General features: G+C 47.2%; 2 protein-coding genes and 1 non-coding gene across 3 annotated transcripts in view; 2 read left to right on the top strand and 1 right to left on the bottom strand.

The window, feature by feature from the left end:
• Nucleotides 1-2,757, bottom strand: part of LOC119372551 (protein NEDD1) — a 55,011-nt gene extending 52,254 nt beyond the window's left edge. The window contains exon 1 of the mRNA XM_037643033.2: nt 2,524-2,757. Coding sequence (XP_037498961.1) covers nt 2,524-2,647 — 124 coding nt within the window. The 5' untranslated portion in view covers nt 2,648-2,757. The remainder of the gene's footprint in view (nt 1-2,523) is intronic.
• A 445-nt stretch (nt 2,758-3,202) lies between these two features.
• LOC119406802 (protein piccolo) overlaps nt 3,203-25,132 on the top strand; it is a 62,407-nt gene continuing 40,477 nt past the window's right edge. Inside the window, exons 1-4 of the mRNA XM_037673536.1 lie at nt 3,203-3,417; nt 4,268-4,346; nt 4,435-4,547; nt 21,448-24,098. Coding sequence (XP_037529464.1) covers nt 4,278-4,346; nt 4,435-4,547; nt 21,448-24,098 — 2,833 coding nt within the window. The 5' untranslated portion in view covers nt 3,203-3,417; nt 4,268-4,277. The remainder of the gene's footprint in view (nt 3,418-4,267; nt 4,347-4,434; nt 4,548-21,447; nt 24,099-25,132) is intronic.
• Trnat-ugu (transfer RNA threonine (anticodon UGU)) lies at nt 14,419-14,490 on the top strand. The gene has a single exon. It is a non-coding gene; the product is annotated as a tRNA-Thr (tRNA).

The raw sequence follows: 25,132 nt of genomic DNA, 5'->3' as shown, positions 1-25,132 counted from the left end.
GTACCTGTTTACTTGTACATTAGATACCATATAGCTATTGCAGGTAAGCAAGTATAAATAGCTTGGCGTTCATTTCTTATCGGATCTAACTTGGACTAAAGCACGCTGAATAGGTTGCCGTGAGAGCCTGTAAAATGCTAAATTTTGTTGAATGAACGAAAGAAGAGGAATTGTAACGGCTTGTTTTTTTCTTTACTAGACACAACATTAATTAGAACTGACTAATTATGACGAAAGTAAAGTGGACGAAAAGATAACTTGCCACTGGCAGGGACTGAACCTGCGACCTTTGAATAACGCGTCCGATGCTCTACCACTGAGCTACGGCGGCATAAAACTTTGTTAAATGTAACTTCTGGTTAGCTCCTCTCAAAATTGTATTTTTTTTTCTTTTCATGCGGTGTCATGTGCATATATACACCGTGCATATATGTCACCTGCAATAAACACCGAGTTAATTTAGCGCTGTGTCCCGTCTTGCTCAGTCGTCGTCTGTGTGATTTTTTGCGCTACTGTTCCGAGTTATGCATTGATTAAACAGCTTCCTTCACAGTCTAATGTATCCAAGATGCCACGCACACTGGCTAAAGTTTTTTTTTTGCTTTGTCTGCCAAACCACCCGTAACTTGAGCAAGCACAAGGCCATCCACGTAGGCAGTGGCGTAAATCCAGAAAAATCTCAAGAGGGAACACTCAAATTGATGCCATGGTGGCCATCTTGTTTTTCATAAATATGCATTTTTAAATTAATGTTTAATTATAATTAATTCCATTATTACATATAAAATCCGAAATAGTGCTTTCAAATCAATTAAGAAAGACCGGAGCATGGGCCTGAGCAGCCAATAGCTGGCAAAATTAGTGTCTATGTGTAACTCGTATACGTATAGGCTCTAGCATATATGTAGCTGACATGTCATTCGGGTTAAACCATCGACTGAAAATCCTAACACTTTTTAGTTTTAACACGTAAAGGAAATGCCTTTACTTACCTTCAGCTCCAACCATGTATACTGTTAGCATCCCACGATTTAACGTGGGAATCGTCCTTGTAAAGTGTGTTTATATTCACCACTTATTTTTTATAACACAATTGTATTCGAGAAATCGTATTCATACTTCATTGTCGGTGGCTTCTAGCCCATCGTCTACATAAATAAATAACGGTAGATGATCGGGCATTGTTTGCTTTGCGCTTCAAAGGGCAGCATAATGAACATTTTCAGCACATCAGAAGTCACCTGTAGCAATTCATAATATAATATCTGGCATTTAACGCCTCAAAACCACGATATAATTATGAGGGACGCCGTAGAGGAGGTCTCCGGAAATTTCGACCACCTTTAACGTGCACCTAAATCCATGTACTCGAGGCTCAAGCATTTTCGCCTCCATCAGAAATGCAGCCAGGATTCGATACCGCGCCCTTCATGTGGGGCGCCATAACCACTCGACCACCGTGGCGGGGCCTTTCAGAAAACCCTTTTGAAACAGCTTTCCCTCATGTACTTCTTTTCTACTTATTAGTAGGGTTTCAGAGTTGAATTTAAGCAGAGTGCACTGTGCTTAACTGTCAAGCAATTCAAATATGATATTTCAAAGGGGGACACCTGCAAGGGGTGTCCCCCACAGCCTGAATACAAGGGGGGTCAGGACCCCCCCCCCCCCCCCCCCCCATGATTTACACCACTGCACGTAGGTGTTTCATAGCTCAGATTTTCAGCTTCATTTCTTTTGGGTAACCTTGGCATACCCACTAGACGTTCGATTCAATGACCATAATGAGCAGAGAAGTATGCATAACAGTATATTTGCTCCCCAGCATCATTTTCTGGCGCATGTCTTCTAAACTTTGACATATTAACGGGACTTTCTCGCAATTCCAATTGCAGTACACATTTCCTATTTCCGCTACAAGAAATGAAACTGGTTGGTAGGTTGATTTATGGGGGTTTAAAAAAGCATCAAGGCGACTCTGGCTATGAGGGGAGCCGTAATGAAGGGCTCTGAGTAATTTGGCTAACTGGCCTGTACCTGTACAAAACCTGTACTTCAACGCGCACTGGCATTGCACAGAACATGGGTCTCTAGCGTTTCGGCTCTATCGAGATGAGCCCTTCACAAACGAGGCTGAACCCACGTCTTTCGGGTCAGTAGCCGAACACCGAAACCACACCGCGGCGGCTAGGAATGAAACTGACCACAGCAGTCGTAGCACTTGTAACACTTTATAAAAAGTATTTTGTATAGAAACACTGCATGGAGATTGAGTCCCTCCTGGTTTTTCAAGCAGCTATTGGCTCCGTCAATACGGTACGACCGTTGACTCTTGTGAACGCCTACGTTACGCTCAGTGAAGTGAACCCTTTCAACTCACCCCCCCCCCCCCCCCCCACTTTAAACCGAAAGTTAGTCGAGGCTAAAGCGAAAGCATCCCAGAAGCGGCTCTTGTTCGAAACTTCACTCACAAACTCGACGCGTCGCAAGAGGAAGTTTCCAAAAAGAATGAGCGAATATACGAACCGTCAGCTGACCAGGAGACGCACGTAACCGTCCGAACCCGCGACTCGTCAACGTCGAAACGCAGGCGCGACTGCAGCGACGAAGAGCACCACAGCTGGACGTCTTCACCGGCAGTGGCGAACATGGTGACAGAACTAAAAAGGCGGCGTGGTCTTACTGGTCTTACTAAGCCGAGCTGTTCACTGCGAGGTGTCAAATGTAGAACGAACCGTACATTCGCGCGTTTTTGTTCGTTGTCGCTGCTGCCGTCATGCACAAACTACGCGCGCCTACGCATCTGTATTCATGCGCGGTGGCACTTCTCAAGTTTTTTTTCTTCCTGCCTCGCGACAAATCTGTACAAAAAAAGCAATCGTGCGCACCATTTTGCTTTTTTAGGCAGTTTATTATACGGGTACAAAGCCTTGTAAGAAACTTGAAAGCATTAGAAACTTTGAACTCCTTTGCTACGCGCAAGAAGAGCAACGACGTTCAGTACATCTAAAAAAAAAAAAATATGGTTACATACTCAACATACTAACGTACATAAACCAACATTTTTAGAAACGAAAATTGAACAGCTTTTTTGTTAGAACGCTTTCAAACGAAGTTTTGCTAAAATAAGCATATTGTTACTAGTGACGCGTAGTGAGGGTTCCAAGAAAACAGACGTCGCGGCAATGCTAGCCCCTCCTTTTTCGCTCAGCAACGCGAATGCGCAACTGGCGCCCGTTAGTTTTGGCGTCCAAACTGGCTTCGTTTCCCACAATGGAAATGTGTTGACATCGTCGGAGTCCGAAAAAATTTTTGAGTTCCGCGTCAACGTATCGACGCTTTCGCGCAGATCGGAGCCACGAGAGGAGAAACAACGCGCCATCGTTGTTCACCTGGGAACGCAGCGAGCAAAGCCTCACCGTAAGTGGACGAGCGATTCGGTTGGCGGCGCTACGTCCGTTGTGTCTCTTCTCTGACCAAGCGCGCGCAACCAACTCTCCCCCCCTAGTCGTCGTTTCTTTGTCGTTGTCGTGCGTGGCCCGAAAATCTTGCGCCCGTCTCCCACCTCGGGACGAAAAGAAAGAAGTCACCGAGTGCGGACGCGAAGAGTGATGTCTGTGCGCGCGCGACTGAGCACACAAGCTGCGACGCGCCAAATGGCCTCGACGCAAAAGCCCGCGACATGCGAGCGGCGGACTATTCCGCGCGCGTTTCGTTTCTCACCGCGTCGTCAGTGCATGTAACCAAACAACACTTCTCGTACGCGGCCCTTGCACAAACCACCACCACCGACTCGTCTTTTTATCGAAGTTATCTCGCTGACGCGGCTTCTCTATGTGGCTCGCGGGCCGCGCTAGGCTGCCGTGAAATTCGATCTTCGACGCCGCTATAAATCGCGACGCACATTGGAACGGAACTCTTCCACGCATTCGTTCTCGCGTAATTTAAGCCCCCTAGTGACCGGGGTACAGCATGTGGTCAAAGTTTTGGTTACGCACGGTATTCTGCTCGTTCCATGCATGACTTCGCATGTTAGACGGGCTTAGATTCTCGCAAAATCGCGGCTACTAACGCTTTACTATCGACGTACTATAAGGCCATGTGCATATGGCGCGGGAACCAATGCATCACCTTGTTGTCGACGGAGATTTGGTCGTGTTTGGTGTTACATAAGTTTTGCCAAGGTGCTTGTGTAATGCGCGTTTGTACTTCGAGCAAGCCTGCCTTTGCAGTTACCGGGCTGACGTTGCCGTCCTATCTTACCACGTAGAACCTGAGTCATGGCAGGCGGTGAAGGCACGGATGGGCCAGAGGCCATGACTACCACGGCACCTGTTTTCACGACCGAGGTGAGTGTGCCATCTTGCCGGCTGCCAGTGGCAGCCTGCCTCGTGTGCCGAACTAATGGCACTCTCGGTTTCGCTCTCTCTCGAGCAGCTGGACAGCCCGGCCATGTTCGACGACCCGAACCTTCCCGAGGGCTGGTACCGCAAGGTCTGTCAGCGGCAGAGTGGGCGCTCGGCGGGCAAGTTCGACGTCTACATATACAAGTGAGTCGCGGAAGGAGCACTTGCCGCTCCATAAGCCACATGATTTCGAGGTTACACAGTCGGCCGCAGCTCTAGAGAGAATTAGTGCCGGAATTGCACGAGGATGGACGCTGAGGTTTGCGCCAGGCACGTACAAGGTCGTTGCATAGGCTCGTGGCATCCAATATTCATGACCACTGCTTTCTTAACTGTGGCATAGTTGCTGGCAAGCAAAAAAAAAAAACCCAGAAACAAACAATTACAACTCGACATATCCATTCTCAAAAGGCTCACGGTATAAACTACTAAGCGGGCAATGTTTTGGGAGCTACGCAAATAGTGTGGTAGCACTAAACGCATTTTGCAGTGCAGTTCTTGACAGCAGTCTTTAATATTTCATCGAGTGACATTATTTATGTGTCTTCGTAATTTTAGTGTGCAACATAATTTGTTTCCATTGTGCAGTGGTCATTAATTGTGGAAGCATGCCACTTTTCTCATTTGGTACAGTTGAAACTCAATTTAACGAAGTGATCGCTCCAGTTACTTTGTTAAATTGAGTTTGAACTCGAATTATTTCATTAAATCAGGAAGTTCATAAAATCAAGGAACGAATTTTTCGGTCCTTCGAAATCTAAAATTGTAACGTAGCATCGCCAAAAAGCTACCGTGGCATTTTATTTGCCACTAATACACGCCTGCGCATGGGAAAAGTTAGTGAGGGCAGCCAGCCCGAGCATGAATTTCTCCCATGTTCGGGCAATGCAGGCGAGGTACGGTTACGTGAATCTACGACAAGCTGCCGACATTCAAACACAGTGAGAACGAATGCAGTTAATTTGCAAGCAGATGAAGCAAGAAAGATTGAAGGAGGCGATCAGGGCCATCTGTCACATAAACCATTAAATAACGAAAGCAGCCACTCTGTTCCGGTGGGAGTATTTGCAGGGAAAACAAACCACTACCGCCCTGCGCCATTTGATATGTGAAAGTGCTACCGACTGCGGCCTTGTCAAAATAGAACTAGTGTCGTGACTAGGGTGGCTAGATATTTTAATGCGATAGCATTATAGTGCATGTCCGAAGAAAAGCCTTCTGTGTAAAAATTGGCAAGAAATCACTGCATCTTGCTCAGTTATTTCCGAGAAAGCTTTGGTAATTGAAGTTGATGACGACGTTGAAACCTGTGGGTACCTGCCGAAGAATGGAAATTTCTTCGTTACATTGAGAAATTCGTAAAATCTGGTTTCATTCGGTCGAGTTTTTACTGTATTAGACAGCTTACATGGCTTCTCTGCAAGGCTGCATTCACACCAGATCTCAAAGCAGGAAGAAGCAGCATAACTCGGCATAACAACCAACCAAGCGTTCGTCTCGCTGGGCACATTATTTATTTTTTATTGATATTATTCTTTTTTGTGGGTTTAAGTCAAACAGCAACAGTTCTTGTTGACGGCTTTTAGAGGGCCATGGGGTCAGTAGAACTTGTCAAGCCCGCAGCCTTGGAGCGAGAAACACATGCAGCCAAATGCGCTCCACAACCACACTCCGCGTCCGCAGGCAAACAGGAGCAACACACGTGACCGACCGGTTTCCTTGGCAACCGAAACGATGGCAATTTCCTTATTGGCTGCCAGAGGCTGCTAGCACGATGGAGCTTAATGGGAGCAAGACACTATCTGGTCCCTGCAAATAGCAGAGTTTCAACACTTAAATCTTTCTTGCTTCATAGGTTTGGGCAGTTCGATTGAAAAGCCCCATGGATGCATGCCTGATCACGATTGTCTAGGTCAGCATGTACCTGTGAATGTGCCCCCAGGCTGCAAGGTTGCAACTAAAAAATGCTATATTCTTAGACAACACTGTGGATATCTTCCTTGGTTTTTATGTGGCAGGGGCATCAATGCTGTCTCTTTACCTCCCCATTAACTCTTTCAGGGTTGACTTTTTTCGCGAAATGCGTCCCAAAAATGTGTATTTTTTTTTATTGCTGAGTTAAATTATTCGGATGAATCTATTTAACAAAAACATTGAAATATTTTTGGGTGACTGTAAAGTGATAAAAAAATCTTTTGTGTTGTTACATGCACATGGTTTTTTCATGAGTAACAGCAAGATAAATTGTTTTTATAAAAAACCTTTACGACTGTTAAAAAATTATGCGTTGCAATAAACGTCTGTGTAGTTCATAGACATACAAAAATAAGTGCACAAAGTGGTGTCAAGTGGAAACATGGAGGGAGAAAAGCCACCTTTTATCCAGTCAGCATCGTCTTGCCGCGCACGCTTTTGAGATGTCGCTCGCTCATCAACATCTGAATCCTAACTCGTAAGTAACGCCTCGTATGATTGTCTGACAATTACTGAATCAGATTCTGATTCGCCAGTCGAGCGGCGATTCAGAGGAATCGCTGCTAGACTCGCTTTTGCAGCTGAGAGGCTGGCACGCACTTCCATAGCGCAAGCAAACTGCGCGGGTGAGCGCACTGAAGAAAATTGTGTGGTTGCGAGCACGTCAGGAAAGGAAAAACAAGTCCGAAACCTATAATAATCGTTCATCTTATCGCCAACGAAACGGAAGCGGTTTTTGTGAGTTCCCAGTACAGGAAACGCAACCACAGTGGCATCGTTTGTGTCAGTCAGCACCTGCGCGGAAACAGGCGTAATCGCTTACCGGGGAGCAATAAACGAGATAGTAACAAATCCGTCACCTTTTGAAACATTGTAAACCAGAAAGCCACCAGTTTTGCGGGTGCAATAAGCGAGAACCGGCCGAAGGACGACACCGAAACTAGCTGACGCACCGCTGTAGTAGAGCATAAAAAAGTAACGGAGAGGCATCGGCGATAGAAAAGAATTCCACGTATTCTCGAAGTGTGGCAGCACATGCCAAGCAAGAGAAAGATCGAGAAAGGTGCACGTTTTAAACATACAGGCGCACATGTACGCACATGTACATGTACGGCGCACATGTAAGACGCACATGTACGGCGTAAACTCTCAAAGGGTTAATATACTAAAGGCAAGAAGACGGTAACTCGAATTAGTGATCTATTTTAGGTTACCAATCTTCTAGATTCTCTTAATTCACATCATGCATTCTGTGTTGCACTTAAGTGTAAAGGAACAACAACAGTGAAGAGAATGGAGGCACCGTTTACTGGTATTGCTGAACACGGTTCTCACAAGTCCGTTAAGTTTGCCAACACCTTCTGGATTAGTACGAGGAGGTACGGCACCTCCTTATTCGACGGGGTGGCAATTGCCCAAGAAGTACTGCACAGTTTGTGCAGTTGGTGTCATTGTCTATTCTGTGTGAGCGACAACTGGCTCCAGTCTAGCGTGCACTAGCTTGTGAAGTGCTGTACAAATCAAGTGGACGTATGCTGATGTGGAAGAAGCGGAGTTAGGAAGCAATATCTGTGCATACAGCTGATGACTCGTGATGTATTAGAATACAAGAATGATACAGTAACGCAAATGCCAAGCTAAGTCCATCAAGGACAGTTGGTGATTAGGTTGGGTGACTGAATTTTGAAACTTAAAGGCATAAGATGGGGTCGTCCGGTGCATGTCAGATGGACTGATTGAAGATTGGCAGAAGAGAGGTCTCCGTCCCGTGGTGGTCTTTAGTAAGGTCCACAGCAGTCATCCCAAACTGTGGTATCTGCTGTATAAGTAAAGTACAGCAAACCCTTCTTACAATGAAATGTGTGGGACGGACAAAAAAAAGAAAACTTCGGTAAAAACAGACACTCCGTAAACCCATACTTGAACATGTAGCGCAGTGAACAAGGACAGAAGAAGGAACAGGAAAACCAGATGAATGCTAACCCCGTAAATGTTCCAACAGTGTGCCAGCTTTTGACACTCCACTGAAGTGGAGGAAAGGACGCCCACTGTTGTTGCCAAGACACTGTTCAAGAAATTCAAGAAAGCCAGGCCAAAGGAAAGGGAAGATCAAGCGCACAGTTTGGCAAGGACTGAAATGCTGCCTCGTTTTCAGTGTTTCCCACAAGCCTAAGAAAGTGTCAAGCAGTTGTGGGGTGTGTTCCTTGCACCATAGAGTTTCCTACAATATTTACTAGAGGGAACTCTGGCGCTAGTGTCTATGGGAGCTGCAACATATGGCACTTCAGCCAGCATGGCAACGATGGGTAGTACGCGGATTTGTCTAAGCTTCGTCCTTTCGGCTCCGTTTGGCTACGTGTCGCCTGCAGCCGCTTTGTCGCAAGGCAAAGATCAGCAAACGTTCAACAGTTCCACTTCACCACCTTGACGTTTTAGCTCAACAATTCAAATCGGGTCACGAAGTTCACAACAATCCATTCTTTTATCCGAAAGAAAACCAAAACGCAACAATAAACAAAGCCGCAAGTGCGTTCGAAGCCCGCAAGCACGAAGACTAGGCAAATCCGTGTGCTACCCATCATTCCCATGGTGGCTGAATGATCGCAGCACCAGAGCTCCCTCTAGTTAATATTGGGAAACTCTGTGCTTTGCACCATGCAAAAGCTCGTTGGAACTGTGCCCACACATACTGTCCACTTGAGTCTAGCCAAAGACCCAAGAAGCAGGCCTTATATGAAATGTGTCACTGGAGTCGTCTACTAGATACTGTTGTCCTGTGGTTGGCCAGACCGGGCAGTGTGTAAACGAGCATTGCCTTCCTCAGCCACCTTTGTGTGTATGGGGCACTCCTATGCAGGTTCCATGTGCTTCGAGCTTAAAACATCGTCGTGTACATTTGAAGTCATCGTGTAACTTTGCTGCATTCACTCATGTTCTCGTCAGGACGACCCAATGCTGCATCTGTGACTGCCATGGCAAGGCATCAAAAAGGCACGGCTGCATGAGCAAGTGCGAACAAGTTCTTCAGGGTCCTTCACGGCCATTTCGTGCATGCTAATGCTCGAGCGTGATGTGAAAGGTTAATAAGCCTAAAGTCGCAACATCGCACACCAACGAGCCTACTCGTCCCTAGCACAGTGTTTACCATTGCATACGTGAGCTGCATGCGCACAAGATCAGCTAGGGACAATGGGAACCTAGAGCATTCTCCTTTTTAGTAGCTAGAGAAAGATACAACTGCGTAGATGTTTGTCTCTCTTGGCCTGGCAAATACAAGAAAGAAGCTCTCGTGCGCATGAAACTTGCCGAGACTGCCAAAGCCAAACAAGCCGAAGGTCTTGACATGAGATTCCACGTACCTGCACGTACCTGCATAGTTGGAGTGACTACCAAAGCGCAGTGCTAATCATGGTTGGCGCAGTGCAAAACCGCCATGACCCGTAGACAGCCGAATGCCTCGCAAAAGTGAAAGTACCTCCGCAAAACAATCGTCCGAACATGCCGCCCTTGCATAGCCACCGTAGCTGCACACACCAGCACACTCAGCCAAGACCTTGATGACTGTTAAAACTGCGTAGGTAAGAACAGTGCCATCTACAACCATAATCACTGTATGCGATCCCATTAAAACAAACAGTTGGAGGCACATTTTTCCCCGTTTTCTCCATGCCATTCATTGAGTTGGATTTTCTTTGCCACTGTGTAGGTATGCATAACCAACCTGACACCACCAAAACAAAAACGACAAATGGCGCATGTGCCTTTTATTATTGGGCTGCTAAGCAGGATTGGATTAGATTCTTGGACTAGGTGTGGCAGGCCAGTATTGCCTGGACACTGTCCGTGAGTAAGGTGTGGAGAGGGAAGTGGCGTTCTGGGAAGGGGGGGGAGGGCATGTTCGGAATTTTATGGTAATTGCAGCCTGCTGCTCGCAATCTTCTAGTAACCTGATCTAAAATGCATGCATTCGGTTCAGACCACAAAGTTTGGTCGAATAATTCGAAACATTGTGACTGACGATTGAAATTAATCGAAATCTATTGTTCTTTTTATAAGTAGTCTGTAGCATCATTTTTCTTCTTGCTCTGCAAGCTCAAATCATTTGGCATGCTGCTATGATTGAGTGCCGAGGACTGAAAACATCAGTTAAATACTGCAGCCTCAATATCGGGTGCGCACAGTGGCTCCAGCTGCATGCTGTTGGTAATGTTGTCAACCTTGTCTTCTCACTGCTCATTACATCAGGGCATGACATGATACAAAAAAAGCGAAGACTGACAGTTTAATGGGCATTTGAGGTGGCTGCACTTTAGTGGTGGGGGTAGGAAGAAAAAGAAGGCTGGGTGAGCTGAGATGGTTGGTTGTTCACGTCTGTGCTGTCTTCCCACATTTAGTGTTGGTGGTCACGTTATCTCAGTTTTGGAGACACGTTGAAGCAAGAGGCATAACTATGGGACTTTTTAAGGTGGGCTGTAGGCACAAGAAATATTGTTCGAGATGCCGTATAGACTCGTGTGAAGGCTTCTCTCCCTCGCTCTCTTTATTGTAAGTAAGAGTGCAACTCTCAAGTGGCCATTTGGGGGCTCAGTGTCGTCCTTGTTGGCCTAGCCTAACAACTGATTAGCACAGGGGAGGATGAAATAGAGTGAACGCAGAGCGCAGTGGAGGCTAAATGTCAATGATAGCGAAGAGAGCGATAGGAAGAAAACAGAGAAAAGTACAGCGGAAACATAGAGTGGAAAGTGGATAGAGGGAGTAACAATCGAGGAAACACAGTGCTGCAAAGGATGAAAGGCAGCAGTAGCAAAGCTTGTGTTTTCTTCTGCTACTCTGATGGCCGAAGCCACAAAGTTAAGCAAGGAACACGTTCCTTGTGTTCAATATCTGCAGAAGCACAGAAACATGTCCCCCACCCCCTCATTCTCCTCACGGCCGCATATCTTAAAAGCGCTCATTAGTAGCTGCATTTTGTTCTAGACAGGTAGCATGCTGAAATGGACTTCGCAAAAAAAAAGTTGCATGTCTTGATCACAACAACGACAATGGTGTGCGTCGCCTTCACGCGCAGTTCACAACCCCGCTTCCCCCTTCGGACAAGTGGGAAACCTGCGCCTCTGCACAAACACCAAAATTTAAATTGCTACAGTCGGATACAACTTTAGGAGTCTGCAGCATTTCCTCATCAAAGGCGGATGCACACAAGCTTTCACCAATGGGCGCGCACTCCAGACTGATGTCGTGAGCCGGGCAGCCGGTGACCCTGCTTTCAGAGAACATTGCCGTGTGCATGAGCGGGACTAATTCTTTTGTCGCGGAGGCGATTGGCTGCCATGCTTTGGTCGTCTGAGGGGGCATCTCCGGACTTGAGTTGTATCAGACTATAGATGATTTTGTTTTTCTTTTCTTATGCATATGTAGGTACCTCTGATTGACGGTTAACATCAATCACTGCCTTGAACGTACTTTAATACGTTTTTACAGTAAGTGACGTTGCTCGTCTCGGTTGGCAGCACCTCTTGGCATTGTTATTGACGTGCTGCATTGAAAAGCTCCTCCAGCTTTCTCTGATGTCTTGACCGTTCTGCGAGTATTATCCACATCATAGATCCGAATGTTTGCATGGAGCACAACTGGAAAGTGTAAAGGCCTTTCTTACTCCTTTGTTGTGCTGCTCATCCGTGTAGCATTCTTGTTTTTGTGTAGTAATGTGGAGCTGCTGGTGATGCCATGTGACCCTAACCCCATTGTGCATGGGCTGCCTGGTTTTTTCTTGCCTTCCACTTGGACTAGCATTGATTTTTGCTCCATTGAACTGGCAGACCTCACTAAGTAACTAAAATAAGAGACCTTTCATTACCTTTGTTTCGAAAGAACTCGCTAGGTTTACCACTCATGTGACCAAGATATTTTTTCATTAGGCAGTCTATCGGGTTCTCGAAACTCATCACCAGCACCACAGCTCAAAAGAATCTAACTTTTTATTGCGATGGCAGTTATGCAGACACTCCATGCACACGTTGGCCATTGCTGTTGCCGGGAGGTTTCGTATAAAGTGCAAGGTCGTTGAGATTACTCACACGCGAGGGCAGCCAACAGTCGTGGCTCAAGTGAAGAGGAAAAATGCTGGCCATCTTCCTTCGCACAAAAGGCCCATGGGGGGCCCAGAGGAAGGGGCCGCATGGCTCCGGCAGGAACTGCTTACTTTGGACAGCTGAGCATGATCACGCACGTGCTATCTTTAAAGGGATTAGCAGACACCCGTCACGGTGGTCTAGTGGTTTTGGTGCTCGACTGCTGACCCGAAGGCCGCGGGATCGAATCCCAGCCGCGGCGGCTGCATTTTCGAAGGAGGCGAAAACGCTTGAGGCCCGTGTACTTAGATTTAGGTGCTCGTTAACCCCAGGTGGTCGAAATTTCTGAAGCCCTCCACTACGGCGTCCCTCATTATCAAATCGTGGTTTTGGAAAATTAAACCCCGACAATTATTATTATTAGGGATTAGCAGACAGCTGATACCTTTGAACATGCTGTGTTCTTACCGCTTAATTTGCGTTGAAGTGATAGGCAACAGAAAAGTCACTTGGCTCGCTGCAGCAGTTGAGTTTTCTTATGTCAGCGTTTCGGTGGGCTGCGCCAAGTTGCGACATTTACTTCGTTAACAGTCACAAGTGAAACTGTGACTTTTTCTATTCATATTTCCATAAGATGTTTGTACCCGTATTTAGACATCCTTTTTTCGGAGGCGCATGCCCTTGATAATAAACTGGGGGCTCTGCTAGTGGCTTTTGTTGCATGTTGCTTTATGCTAGATATCATGTTCCTGTGATAAATATAAATTTAGAGAGGGCCACATGCTTGGATATGCCACCTGTTGCCTCATACAGCAGCACCACAATTGCCGTACTGCGTCATTCCTTTCTGTAAGCAGGACTCCATTTCAGCAGCTGTGCTCCTCAACGTCACCAGTTTGAGCATGCCAGATCGCATGGCTGGTCAACCGCCATGGTGCAGAGCTGGTTTTTGTCGTGATTTTGGACGCTCATGTTGAAGTGATGGTAAAATTGATAATGATGCTAGCCTTAGTTACATGTCACATGGAAGCATTCATAGCTCAATTTCGTGATAATAGACACAGCATTAGTCAATAAAGCATAAAACTCACAAACGAAGACTTGGCTTACTTGTAAGCAGTCCATTGATGCTCGTATTGGCTTTTCCTGCAGCCAACTGGACTTTTTAATTGTGAATAGCATTTCTTTAGTTACTAAACATCACATGTTCCCATATGGGTGGACGATCCAGCTTCCAGTGTGACGTCATGTAAGCTTGAGTAGTGAGGGTCATCAGGGGCCGTGCCATCAGGGGACACAAGGGGGGGGGGCTGTAGCCCCCCCCCCCCCTTGATTCCCCTATGAGCTAACATAGTCAAAACACAATGCATAAGTTCCCCGCCTCCTTGCCTCCGAGGTGAACGTAATCACTTGTCATGGGTGCCCTCTCAGTAAAAGAAATTCTGGTGCCGGCCTTGAGTGTCATGCATATAAACACTCGTTTTTCTTTGTTAGACACAATATTAATGAGAACTAACAGACAATAATGCCAAAGAAAGTATAGGGGATGTTATTTGTAGAAATTAGGATATAAATGTGAAGAAAGTAAAGTAGACGAAAAGGTAAATTGCCGTCGGCAGGGACTGAACCTGCAACCTTCGAATAATGCGCCCGACGCTCTACCACTGAGCTACGGCGGTGGTCATCCTCCCGTCCACTTTATGGGGTATATATTTGCATTTAAACCTAGGAGTGCTAGTTCTTTCCTTCATTCATAGTGAGGGTCTCGTTCTGGCAGACTTGATGCCTTCAGGTAGTATGCGAGGGATTATTGGTCAGCGGCCAGCTCGTAAAAAGATGACGTGCTACATGACGCCAACAGGCACAAAAAGAGTATTCCACACTCACCGTCATGGCTGCGATCGGTGCTGACTAACACTCCTAGGTTTAAATGCACATATATACCCCATAAAGTGGATGGGAGGATGACCGCCGCCGTAGCTCGGTGGTAGAGCATCGGACGTGTTATTCGAAGGTCGCAGGTTCGGTCCCTGCCGGCGGCAAGTCATCTTTTCGTCCACTTTACTTTCTTCACATTTATATCCCAATTTCTACAAATAACATCCCGTTTACTTTCCTTGGCATTATTGTCTGTTAGTTCTCATTAATAATGCATATAAACGTGTGGTTAATATCAGCACTGTGTGTATGTGCACCAGATAAATAGTAAAATGTCAGCAATGGTTAATAATAATAATTGTTGGGGTTTTATGTCCCAGAATCATGCTATGATTATGAGGGATGCCATGGTTGAAGGCTCCGGAAATTTTGATCATCTGGTGTCCTTTAATGTGTGCCTAAATTTAAGCTCATCAATAATGTTTGAACAGTAGAATTCTGGTCCTCTAGTTACGAAGCACGGTGCACTAACTACTGTTTCACAATTGTCACACTTGTCAAGCCTGTCCAATCATTTGATCCAGGCTATGTCCCAGAGTCTTATCTATGCATTTGCTGAATGCGTATTCTCAAGTCCAACATTCCCAGAAGGGCTGTCTGGTATGGGATGGCACACTGGTGTGGTTGAATAGTGCCAGTGCTATGATCTTCAATGTTGGTCCTTCTTCCCACGTGTATATACGTAGAACGTCCATTGTTGGGGTCAAGTGCAAAGTCCGATTGCAATTGGCAGAGAAGTACCTTCATAATCGTGATGGTAGTAGATGTCCACCAGCAGATGATAGAGTTAGTAGTGGCCATGCATTCTTCAGCGAGCTTCCACATTGCTTGGTATGAATTTGACAGCTGTTTTCTTTTTGGAGGCACTTCATTAGTGCTCACGGCCAACAAAGAGTTTGGAAACGTGCAGACAATGAGGCAGGCGTGCAGTATTGTGTTCAAGCATCATCGCTTCAGCAGGCGCTCTCATTTCCTCATATGTCCTTGTATTCACCGTAGTTGCCACTGGGCCGATCACTCATTCATGTCAACTTGCATGCATATCTACATTGGTTCGTCGTTTTGTCATTGTCACTGGTTCAATCCACCTTTGCATGACTGGAGTCCGCATGCGCCATAGCTTAGTGGCAAGCGCCGGAAAAGTTTTGACGGGCAAGATTGTGCTGGAGAAAGTGTGTGCTTGCATCCAGGTGGGCCATGGTACTGCTTAGGTTGTCCATGGAACAAACAACATGCAGTTCGGAATGTACGGGTGCTTTCTTGCAGCAAAGTCAGCACATTAGGCCAATGCGACACCAATGTGCATGACACCGACGCTAATATTCGGTCGACTAGTCAGCAGACCATGTCACAGGGAGACCCGATGACAGCGAGTTCCCATTGTGGCCATGCTTTTGTGCCAATAAAACCAGTCTGCCAACCAGTGCGATTGGCTGCTGAGCGAAAATATCACGCTGAAAATAGGATTGCTGCAACAGCTGCGCTTGCATGCATACATATTGGTGCTCTCGCGTACCATAAACGTGGTGCTGAAGTTGAAATACATGATTTTCTAGCCCTTGCCATTCATTGTCACGGAGTTTGTGCAGGTGTAGATCTCCTTTAGCAATGTCCTCATCTTTGCAAAAAGTAGAGGGGTATCCTGGTTTCGCATGATCCTACGGTGTGGTTACTTTCCATGATTCTGGAAAGAGTTCGTGTAGTTCTCCCCTCACCCCAGACACTTGAGTGCAACTAATTTCTTGTTTCAGTAACTTGGCTGCATCTGCAAAGTTTTGCAGTGACCTCTCTTCGTCTTATTTTACTGGCATGCTACTACAGGAACATACTTGTGCACTTTATAATCAGCATTTTTACGCCCATGACTTATCGCTCTAGGCATTGCTGCAATATACTCACCTGCGCATGGCTGTCCCTCTGCTCGGGAGAACTGTCCTGTGACCATGTCGGAAGGCGGGCAGAGACGCTGTCAGTGACTCTCCCTGCCTATTGACATGGTTACAGGACAGTTCAGTTCCTTCCGACTCCTCCAACAATGAGCCAGTTCGAAAAATTATCTCAGTGAATCACTGGCCAGACAGAAACTTAGTGTGTGCAACCAAACAGGTGAACAGCTCTTTCAGAATCTTGGGTTGTATCTCACTGAGTCACCCTAAAGAGTTAATAAGCCTTTTTTGACACCAAACTGTGCATGTACAGCCATTAGTGGTTGAGGACAATTACACACGGCCATGCACACAAGCCTGCACGTTATTTAGGTGTGCAGGCCATGCACACAAGTCTCATCATTTAGTCCACAGGGGCTACTTATTATTGGTGTCCACTGTTTTCGAATGCTTTTGTGCATGGTTGCTGGTTGCCGTGAAAAATGTGCACATCCCTTTGATTAATAGCAGTGGGCTGTCTGCAATCATTTACTCCCTCAGAAAAAGAAGCGTAGACAGGAAATTGTAGAAAAGCAGTGGGTCTGAGGCAACAGGGGTATACTTAAAACATATACAGGTGCTACTTGCACTCATGGGAACGTTACGAGGCGGGCTGCTGTTCAAGCTATGGAGGAGCCTTTAAGCACACACACAAACTGTTGTACACTGTGAAACCCTTCTCTCTTCTGTTGATTTTGTGTTGCCTTCGACTTGTGCACCCAGGTTCTTACTTCCTCATCAACTTCCACCCATCTGTTTTCACCTTCTAAAGTTACTGCAGTATACATGTTCAATGACGAATCTTCATCATGGTTCAGAGTAAGGGTCGACACTTTTCTTCTGGCAGTCTACCTCCGTCTTGCATTTCCATTATGTACCGTATTTATATATGTTTCAGCAATGAATGCACAGAGGCTCACTTTTCGGCTGTCAAAGGGAAACCCTCCAACATTAGAACACCATAACAAAAATTACAATAAGACATATAATAATTGTGGGGATTAACGTCCCAAAACCATGATATCATTATGAGAGACGCCACAGTGGAGGGCTCCGGATATTTCGACCACCTGGTGTTCTTTCACGTCCACCTAATTCTAAGCACAAGGGCCTCTGGCAAGATGGGCGTCTGGCCTCCATCGAGCAATGCAGTCGAGGCCCGCAGTGGCACCTGTCAGATTGTTTCTCGCGGCCACCGTGCAGCGATGCCACAATGCATCGCAGAAGGCAAATCCTACTAAAAAAGTAAACCACTTTCAGGATGAAAGAGAAGGAGGCTGTAAATAAGTTGTTTTCATTAAGCAACATGACAAAGCACATAGTGCTGCTGCTTTAAACTGAAATTGTCTATACGCTTACACAAAGTGGTGTAGTGACAGAGCATACAGCTGGAATTGAACCCAGGAATTCAATGTGGCAGTTAAGTGGTCCACCATATAGGAATGCTAGTGTTTGAAACTTTGTCGAAAAAAAGATTATGCGTGGCTCTGCTATTGCAAACACCAAAGACTGGGGGAAGCCCAGTAAAGTAGTACCAAACCACACTTATTCTAACTGTTTCTGGGCTTCCCACAGCTCCACTGGTCAAGTGGCCACGTTCACGAACCTCCGGATCCTCATTTCTTCACCTACACGAACTCTCAGCTTCCCTCAATCTAAACTTGGGATCTTCTCTTTTGCGGGGCTTGGTTTCAGCATCCCTAGCTCATGCTTCAGGATCGGATTGCTTTCACCGCATCCGCTCACAATTAGCTTCTCGACGGCTCTGCAGTCGAGCGGCTTCTTCCTCGGGAGTCCTGACAGTAGTCTTAGCCATTGCTAAGCAACCGTCACATCACTTATTTTTCCACTGCGAGAAAGAGGGCTAAGCAGGTGCCCCGTCTCTTCTTTTTCCATTGCGATAAAGAGGTCCGCAGAAACGAGCGCACAGGTTTTATTGGAGAGCAATCCCATCACACCACGTGTGCCTGCCGTGCCGCTCCTTCTTTCCCTGTAAGCACCGCTGTACTAGTACCACCTGCCTCACTCCTCTCCACCTCGCATCCACACTCCCCCAGCTCGGCGAAGCTGAGCACAACGCAGTGGAGCTCCCGTATTTACTCGAATCTAGGCCGCCCTCGAATGCAGGCCGACCCCCAAAATTTGCAAAGCCAGAAAAAAAAAAAAAACTTACCTCGAATGCAGGCCGAATTAAAAAAAGAAAACACCATTTTATCGGCAGAAAACTGACCGACTCCACGCTCGCGCCTCTTCCACCTCCACATCGCACGACAGGAGGGTGTCAAAGTGCGTGGCATTCGCAGGCGCCATAATCACGTGAGTCGATCCACCTTTGCCTGCCTTTGCCGGCGTGAAATCTCGCCGGTTCAACGACCCTTGCTGCATGAATGTGGGAGTGCGAGATTTCGGAACAATGCAATGGACAGTATGAAGCAGACGACGCGGTTGGCCTGGGTAGCCATGGGGACCACCACTCTGCCGCCGAGCCTGAGCGACCTCGTCACCATGCAGCTACTGTAGGATGTCGCGAAAATGAGCCGCGGACGCGCATGCAGAGCCATTTAAATACCGTAGCCTGAGATCGGCGCATGGTGAGCCGCCATGCCGCTAGCGCGGCCAGGCCTTTAGGTAGGTGGCGGCTGCGGTCAAATCATGTTACTAGAATCTAAGCAGACCCCCCCCCCCCCCACTTTCGCACATCATTTTTTAAAAAAAAAAACATTAGCTTAGATTCGAGTAAATACGGTAATAGCTAGGTTCTAACAGCTCCGCTGTAAAAGAACCCTATACGGTTGTAATGTCAGACGAGGAGTCACAATAACAAACATAGTATTGCATGGCAGAAGTGTAGAACTGCACCAGGCATTGCACCATGGGAATTGCATCACGAATAGGTGGTTGAAAGGTGCGAGCCAATTACATAGGGCTTAGCCATAATTCATCATCAGCATCAGCTACAGCATCAATGAAGAATGGAGCTACGTAGGTGCATGTATTACCTTACAGGCGCATGTTGGTACTTTGCTGCTGTACTGGCAGTAGGATCCCTAGGAGAATTTAGAACGCCCAATGTCGCGCACACAGATGTTCCTACCCTCACAGCACGGTTGACGTGTCCGCCGAGGAGCGAAGCATGGCAAGCAAATGAGAAGGTGATGAAAACGGGGTCCGATTACGCAGTCGCGTTTCACTCTGAAGGGCCCCTAAACTGCCAACAGACGCTCGCATGCTCCTCTCCATGCCTTTCCACTATCTGTGACAGCCGTCATGACGTCACCTGTCCGATTAGATGACGTCGCGAGCAGCAGACGCTGTCAGTGGGTGAACAAGAAGCTGTTTTCTGCTAGCAGATGCGCCTGCTCCTTGCGTTTTTGCCCAACGCCACCTCGGACGCTGAGGAAGGGCACTCAGAGAGGTGGACAGACGAGGCGACGAATGCAGCGTAGTGAAGAAAAGCACGAAACGAGCAGACACATGTAACTCCGCTAGCATTTGCTGTAGATTCGTGCATAACTGCAACGCCACAACTAAATTTCGACCTCTGGGTGGTAGTGAAGGGATACATCAAGGGATAAGATTCAAAGGTGCTAACCTCCTCAGACAAAAGCAGGAACCAACAGCGTAACCTCTCTTGCCTTTGCGGCTTTGAGGTGTACAAAACACCTTTCTCGTTTTCTGAAAATTGCCTCCGGAATCGATTGCCGCAAAAAAGTTTTCGAATCCGTAAGGTGCTCACGAAGTTATGGAAATTTGTTTCATGCTTAAGCGTTTTCTCTCCTTTCATCCCAATCAACGCCCTGAAAGCTATGGAAAGGGGCGGTAGATGACAAAGGGGCAAGAAGCTACATCAGCACTCGTCATGATCTTGACCACTCTCTTTTTCTTTTTCTTTGAATGTGGTAGCACATTTTCAGCTAGTGTAATTCTAAAGGGCTACACACTCTAGTGTGCGGCACGGGTGTGTGGCAGTACCCCGTGAAAGCCACAATAACCATGCAGCACAAGAATGCTCAAATCAGCAAATGGCCATGTCTTTCCGCCAATGACATAGACAGGCCAGTCTATCACGAAATTCGCATTGAGAAGACTGAACGATTTCTAACTGTTCTTGCAGTATAATGTAAATTCTTTGCGATATATAGGGCTATCATATTTCGCTCACAGGTTCACAGGAGCCTCAACTTCCTACCAGCAGCATTTTCTCACTATGTTTGAAAAGTGTTGCAGGGCCCCTTAAGTGGCAGGGGCCGTTTGCAGACTACATTTTCTATGCCAACCACGCTGCTCACAGCATTCTTTTTAGAATGTGCAATGCAATTGGTGAAAGTTCTTCGTCTGCCGCTGTTGCGAAGCAAGCTGCCCAAGTAGAGGCTCAATGATGCCAACACGAATATGTAAAAATTCACGCCAGCGAGCCAGAAAATCATTGTCGCAACCTGAATGTTTCTGCATCTCTGTCCAATTCTTTGCCTTATAGATTGCAGTCTCAATACACCTAAGCAGCTGCACTCAAATGTCACATTATGGAGTATTGTAATTGCCACGCACCCCTATTTCTTTATTTTGATCTGATCGGGCTTCACCCACAAATGAAACTGTTAGCACTGCTCAGCGCAGGCCGCGCAACAATGTTTGGGAAGCTTCATAATTGTTTCAGACTGTTCGGTTAAGATTATGCGCAGGACGCAACTTGTCAAGTTTATTGGATAACTGATGTATAAAAGACAACACATTCCGTCATGGATCGGTGTACAGCGTGTATTGCTTGTTGTTTGACTTTTCATTTTCTGGGCGCAAGTTTGCCTGATAAAGGGTTTCGCCTTTGACATCCCAGCTGGCCAACTCTTTTATCGTCACGACTACATGACATAATTATCAGTGTGTTGTCGTTGTTGCTGTATTTTTTTGTATTACTTTCTGAGTGCTTTCAAGGCGTCATTGTGTTCATCAAACAGTTCTAACAAAGATGTAGAGCCCCTTCATATGCTTTTGTCCCTACTTTTTTGTAATGACACACAGGAACGAATGGGAGTAACCAATGTGTTTTTCGTGGGACCTGTGAAAGCTGTTCTGTAGAGAGCCACTTTTTCTGCACTGTCTAATGTTTGTCTGCTTGTTGCTTCCTTTTCATATTAGCCCGCAGGGCAAGAAGTTCCGCTCACGGAACGAGTTGGCGGCCTATTTGGAGGAGGTGAACAGCACGCTTACCGTGTCGGACTTTGACTTCACTGTCAAGGGGGAGCAGTCCAAGGCCAAGTCGGCCGGGCTGCCTCCGCCACCGTCGGCACGGAAGCCGGTGACACCGACTCCGGCCAAGCGGGAGAAGAAAGTGTCACCCGAGAAGAAGCCGAAATCCAACAAGAAGCCGAAGTCTGAGACTAAGCCGCCTGCCGAGAAAAAGACGCCAGTGGAAAAGAAGACGCAGTCGGTGAAGAAGGCTGCCCCCGAAAAGAAGGTGTCTTCTTCCGGGGCCAAGCCAGTGTCTTCACCAGCACCTCGAACTGGTCGTAAGTTAATGGTCAGACTCAATTTCACTTCCCCAAAAAAGCGAATATTGAAAAACTACTCTGAGAATAAGGTTGATAGCGGGGATGTGGGGGGCGGGACTGACGATGGTTCGGAAAGCCCGATTCCGGTCAAAGGCGATGATCAAGCGCCACAGGAAGCAGCGGACGAGAAGAAGCAGGTAGAGACGGGACTCAGCACGCCGGAAGTGGATTCCGGCGCTGTTTCAGGAGGAGACAGCACACCCAAGAGCGAGCCTGTCCCGAAGAAGAACAAGGAAAATGCCGTGGACAAGGCCTCAACAAAAAAGAAAAAGAAGAAGGAAAAGGAAGAGACCCCGGCAAAGAAGCCCGATAAAGCGGTGCCTGTGAAAAAAGAAGCTCCACAGAAGCCTGAAAGCCGGATACGGAAGCGAAAAGTAGTGGAAGTAGAGGACATGCTCTTCAAGGAGTTTGACCGGCTGGAACGAAAGCCGGTAGTGAAGCCAAAAGCAATACCCGAGGAGAAGAAAAAGGCCGAGTTGAAAGACAGTTTAGAAGATGATGTGGCTGCCATCAAAGCAGCCGATACCAAAGTTCCTCCACCACCAGATGAGCCCAAGAAAGAGCAGGCAAAAGAAAAGCATGAGGGAAAGAAGATCAAGAAAGCGGAGGGCAAATCTTCTAAGACCAAGGCAGAGCTGGAATCGAAGGTTGAGACCAAACACGAGTCTGAATCCCAACCAAAAGCAAAAGTGCAGACTCCCAAGGTCAAAGGTCACCAGAAGGGCAAAGCTCAGACGAAGGACAAGATGCCTTCCAAGCCTGAAGGTCAGAATGATGCTGAGCCCAAGTCTAAGTCCAAAGTGAAGGCTGTGTCCGTACCGCAGCCGGAGTTGGAAGCCGCAGATAAGCCTGAAGCGCACTCTGAAGGTGGGGCTGACTCAGAAGCCCAGGCTCAGTCTGGCAGCCAGTCTGATTCCAAAGCTGAGCCAGAAGCGCAGCCCGAATTCGAAGATCAACCTGAGCCTGACGTTCAGCCAGAGTCTGAAGCTCCATCCAAGGTCGAAGGCGAGCTAGAGCCTGAGGCCGAGTGCAAAGCCCAGCCAGAACCCGATGGCCTGTCGAAGTCCGAGCCTCTTGGTGAAGCACATGTCCAATCTAAAGCCACGACCCGCCCCAAGGCCGAGTCGAAGTCTCAGTCGGAGGGCAAGTCAGAGGCGAAGCCTAAGGAGAAACAAAGAACGAAGAGGCTGAAAGAAGAAGATGTTGTTAACCGAATAGCAAAGCGATCCAGAAAGGACAGTGAACAAAAGAAGGATGCTGAAGGAAGTCCCAAAGCAACACTTGAAAATGATGCGGAGAAGGATAAGCAGGACACGGCATTAGAATCAGAAGAGGCTGTTCCCAAATCAGCCGATACTCCTGAGATACCAGCATCACCTAAGAAAAGTAAAAAAGAGCGTGAAAAAGATAAGGTTGCAGAAAAGGGTGAAGCCGAAGCAAAGCCAGTGCGGGAAAAAAGCAAGCGACAAGCGGAGCGGCAGTCGAGGAAGCACGTCGACACCGAGAAGGCACTCTCTCCAGACACCAGGCACGACACTGAGAGGCAGTCCCGAAGAGCTGCCAAGGCAGACAAGCCGCTGTCGCCAGACACGAAGCGTGACGGCGAACGACAACCAAGAAAGAGCAACAAGACTGAGAAGGCGCTGTCTCCTGGTGCAAAGCACGACTCTGAACGACAATCCAGGCGGGGCGCCAAGGTGCAGTCTCCGGATGCAAAGCACGATGAAAAGAGCAGCAAAAGCGACGACAGACTGTCCGGCACAGAACCAGAGTCACAGTTCCCTAGTGAAAAGCAGATCAGAGAGGCCGCACGCGCAAAACTAGCGAGCAAGACTGAGAAACCGGTGGATCCATACGAAATTCCGCTGCCCCCGCCCATCGACATTCCGTCTGTACCGGACGAGGATGAGGAGGACGACGTGGCCGTCGACGAGGCTGCGACGTTGGAGATGACGCAGCGAGAGCTGAGGCTGTATGAGATGAGCCCACACCTGATCGAACACAGTTACACCAAGATCCCCGACGACGAAGATGCGGATGGCATGGAGAAACCGCAGACACCGTCGCCTTCCCGCAAGAGGGGTCGATCGTTAACGTCTGAGAACGAAGCCGAGCTTGACGAGGCGGGCAAGTTGCCCTCGCCGCGACGCCGGCAGCGGCGCAAGAAGGGAGTCGGCGAGAACGCCGTGCAGCACGAAGTGAAGGAGGATAAATCGGCAGCCCTTATTGTGGGCCAAAGCTGAGCAGTGTGAAAGGCTGCACATGCCTCGCACTTTTTTCGGTGTTGCCTTGGCTCTTTCGCTCCGAGATCTTCAACATGTATTTATCGAAGACAGACGTTGCAGCAAAAAAAAAAAAAAGCTCCACTCCCTCCTTCTGCTGTGACTCTGCCCTTAGAACGCACAGGAAATGATGGCCCTAGGCATACATGTTTTCTGGGGGCCTATTTGGTGACCTTTGTCAGGTGCCAATCTCAAAATGGTGAGCAGATATAAATGGGGGAGGGGGACCATTGCTCATTTCTTGTTTCTTTTTCTTTTTTCTGAACTGTTTGCCAAGGTTTTAATGGTGGCTAACAACCGGCACTGAGGCTTACAAACGTTGATTTGGTTGGCGAGAGATGGGACTGTTGTTTGTTTTCTGTTTAAAATCTGGGTTTTTTTTTTTTCTGTAACACGCATTTTTGAATTGTCATTGTGAGGTTGTATCATGCATGGTGTGTAAAGCATCGGGTGCTGCATTAATTTGTCCATAGCAGTTTTGTACGCGGTCCAACCATGGACTTCCGTGTATGCTAATGAGACATTGTGAATTCATGACCAGTGTTCACTATGCTGTCAGTGTTCACTCACGGGCCACATGCAGTTTGGGGAATGGGAATGATCTGCTGCTAAAAAGGTTTTATTTCATAAGATGTGTAAATGTAGTGAGACCTGACAGCCACTATTACAGTTCCATGATGTGTTTGATGCAAACAAGACTGCATCTTTTGTGATGAAGTTGATGTCGACCGTGAAATGGAACTTTCAACTTTCGTGGGTCCTGGCTAAAAAAAAAAAAAGTTTAATTTGCTTGTGTGGAGCACAAAATGTTTTCAATGGAATGCTGGCAAATTGAACAGCCCGTCTTTTTAGATTTTTCAGTTACGCTGCAGGAATGTGTTCACCTCTTCTGGACGCTTACAGAAAAATGGTGGGGCATGAAAGTCGTGAAACTTTCTATTAATCGTAGCTCCTCACTCGTACTGACTTTACGAATAGTAGTTAAGTGAC

Source organism: Rhipicephalus sanguineus, chromosome 10 (genome assembly GCF_013339695.2).
Source record: "Rhipicephalus sanguineus isolate Rsan-2018 chromosome 10, BIME_Rsan_1.4, whole genome shotgun sequence".
Lineage (NCBI taxonomy): Eukaryota > Metazoa > Arthropoda > Arachnida > Ixodida > Ixodidae > Rhipicephalus > Rhipicephalus sanguineus.
Note: the sequence above shows the minus strand (reverse complement) of the source record. Positions and strands in the feature narration are given on the sequence as shown.